This window comes from Oryza sativa, chromosome 2, assembly GCF_034140825.1.
Source record: "Oryza sativa Japonica Group chromosome 2, ASM3414082v1".
Lineage (NCBI taxonomy): Eukaryota > Viridiplantae > Streptophyta > Magnoliopsida > Poales > Poaceae > Oryza > Oryza sativa.
This window is the reverse complement of record NC_089036.1, coordinates 8,879,513-8,881,925: the sequence shown is the minus strand read 5'-3', so window position 1 is coordinate 8,881,925 and position 2,413 is coordinate 8,879,513. Positions and strand designations below refer to the sequence as shown.

The 2,413-nt window shown below is 47.2% G+C and overlaps 1 protein-coding gene across 1 annotated transcript; it reads left to right on the top strand.

Annotated features, from left to right (window-relative positions):
• Positions 1-1,169: 1,169 nt before the first annotated feature.
• Positions 1,170-2,025, top strand: LOC4328923 (basic blue protein). Its single transcript, XM_015768643.3, has 2 exons — positions 1,170-1,470; positions 1,749-2,025. Exons 1-2 carry the CDS (start codon positions 1,299-1,301, stop codon positions 1,955-1,957), a joined length of 381 nt encoding a protein of 126 aa, XP_015624129.1. The 5' UTR covers positions 1,170-1,298; the 3' UTR covers positions 1,958-2,025.
• Positions 2,026-2,413: the final 388 nt, after the last annotated feature.

Below are 2,413 nucleotides of genomic sequence, written 5' to 3'. Positions count from 1 at the left end.
GGGGTGGGCTAGCCCAGCGGGTTAGTGGCAGGCCCACCCCACTTTTAGCCTTACTCTGACGCATCTCTCTCATCATCGAGTAGGTCAGATTGCTAGCTGCGCAGCGAACAATGCGTTGATGTCCACCCTGGCCACCAGCTCATTTGCTTAGCCACTACAAAACCATCAAATCCAAACAACTCTTCAAGAAGCAGAGCAGCAAGAAAGTGGGTGACGGTAACCAACATTGTCGATGGTGACGATCTGCATGCGATATTGCGACTTGAAGTAGAAGTAGACGTACTCGATGTAGCTGAGGGAGAAGTTATCGAGCCACTCGCCGGAGACGATGCCCTCTAGGTACTCATTGATAGCCCATGTGCAGGTTCCCCAGCACCAGGGCTGCCACCACGCTCTGCAGCACGTTGAGTAATGATGGTAGTCAACTCCAACCAATGAAGCCGCCACGACACTGAGATCCGTGTTGAGGCCGATGTGGGTGCTCAAGAAAAGGGCAGAGGTATCAGGGGCGGTGTAGAGGCATCTACACCGCCGGAGAGCGGAGAGCAAATGCGTCGATGGGTGCGCAGGGGAGTAGATCGAAGCGATGGCAGCGTGGTGGAGGTGACGGCGGAGCAGGAAGAGCAAGAGCAGCTGAGTGGATTGGGTGACAGTGTGTGGGGGATTGATTGGAGGAAATAAGGTGCGATGTTTGCGTTGGAGGAAGTTGCGGCATGCGCCATGCGTGACTGAGGAATGATCCGGCGTCTGCGTGATTTCATTGTTGGATCGCATCTCACATCAGGGATTTTTATATCTGGACCATTGGATAGGATGATCTAATGGTTAGGGAGGGCCTGCATAACATTCTATGTGCGTTTTCGTGGGTGCATCTAGCAAAAGAGTGAACTGCTTCTTTTCATATTAGTATCAATGATACTTGCTCTTAGAAATAGTTGGATATATCTATTCCAATAAATGTGCATCCTTCCTCCATTTCAAATTTTTAAGACAATAGATGAGACTACTGTCGGTCTCTATATTAACAAGTGGATATACACGGATCTATTAATGCTGCATATCCCATCATTTCAATGTGCATATCTGATATCTCTCCAACGTCACTAGTAGTAAGGTCTAATAAATAAATATACAGGCTAGCTATAAAAACAGAGCCTTCCCCTATAGACACAAAACGATACTAGAAATTAGAAAAGGAAAGCAGCCAAGTCGATCATCACATCACCTGATCGTTCTTGTGAGCTCGGGTGACAACGTTAATTAATTCGTAAGAAACTGCGGCACCGGCAGTAGCATCAATGGCACGGGGAAGCGCCGCCGCGCCGGGGCTGCTGCTGGCGCTTTGCTGCGCGGCTGCCGCCATCGCCGTCGTCCACGGCGAGGATTGGGCCGTCGGCGACAACAAGGGATGGTCCTTCGGCGTCGCCGGCTGGGAGAACGGCAAGCGAATCCAGCCCGGCGACGAGCTTGGTGAGATCGATGCTCGATCGAGCAACATAATTTATACTTTCTCCCTTTTGTATTTTGTATTACAAGTTTGCTTTCACTTTTAAGAGAAGTCGAACATTTTTAAGTTTGATTAAGTTTATAGAAATATAATATTTTTTAAATATTATCAAGATATATTTAATAAAACTAATTTAGCGTTGTAGTTGGACAAACCTAAATTTGTCTTAAAAAACAAAAACGACTTAATCCAATTTGATCATGAGTTTGATATATAAATACATATGGATGTGGATACGCAGTGTTCAAGTATGACGCGAAGATTCACAACGTGGTGGAGGTGGACCGGGCCGGGTACGGCGGGTGCACGGTGACCGGGCCGTCCAAGGTGTACAACTCCGGCGACGACCGGATCAAGCTCGCCGGCGGCGAGGCCTTCTTCATCTGCAGCATCCGGGACCACTGCACCGCGGGCATGAAGGTCAAGGTCGCGGTCACGGCCAACGCGTAGGTCGTACCTAGCTAGACTTGCATGATGATAGTCTCGTCTAGATTAAGCAGAATCTATTCCGACCCTCATTGATTATACTCTAATAAGTCAAAACCAAAGCTAAAACCAAAATTGAATTTTCAACTTAAATTTGATGCTGATTTTAACATACTTTTATCAGTGTCCTCTAGTGAGCTCCAAATTTAAAAACTTTAAAAACGACCGTAATGAGCCCAAAATTTTACTTGGGCTGAACTACGAGAGGGAGGTCGCAATGCGGACATGGGCTGAAAATTGGACTATTATACGTTGGCCCAACTAGCGCAAAATTAAGGAATAAGTTCACCCGAGGTCCCTCAACTTAACAGCGAGATTTTTTGAGGTCCCTTAACCACGAAACCAGAAATGTGTACCCCTCAATTATGTAAAACCGTCCAAAAAAAAGTCCCTAGGCAGTATAGACGTCCGGTTTCGCTG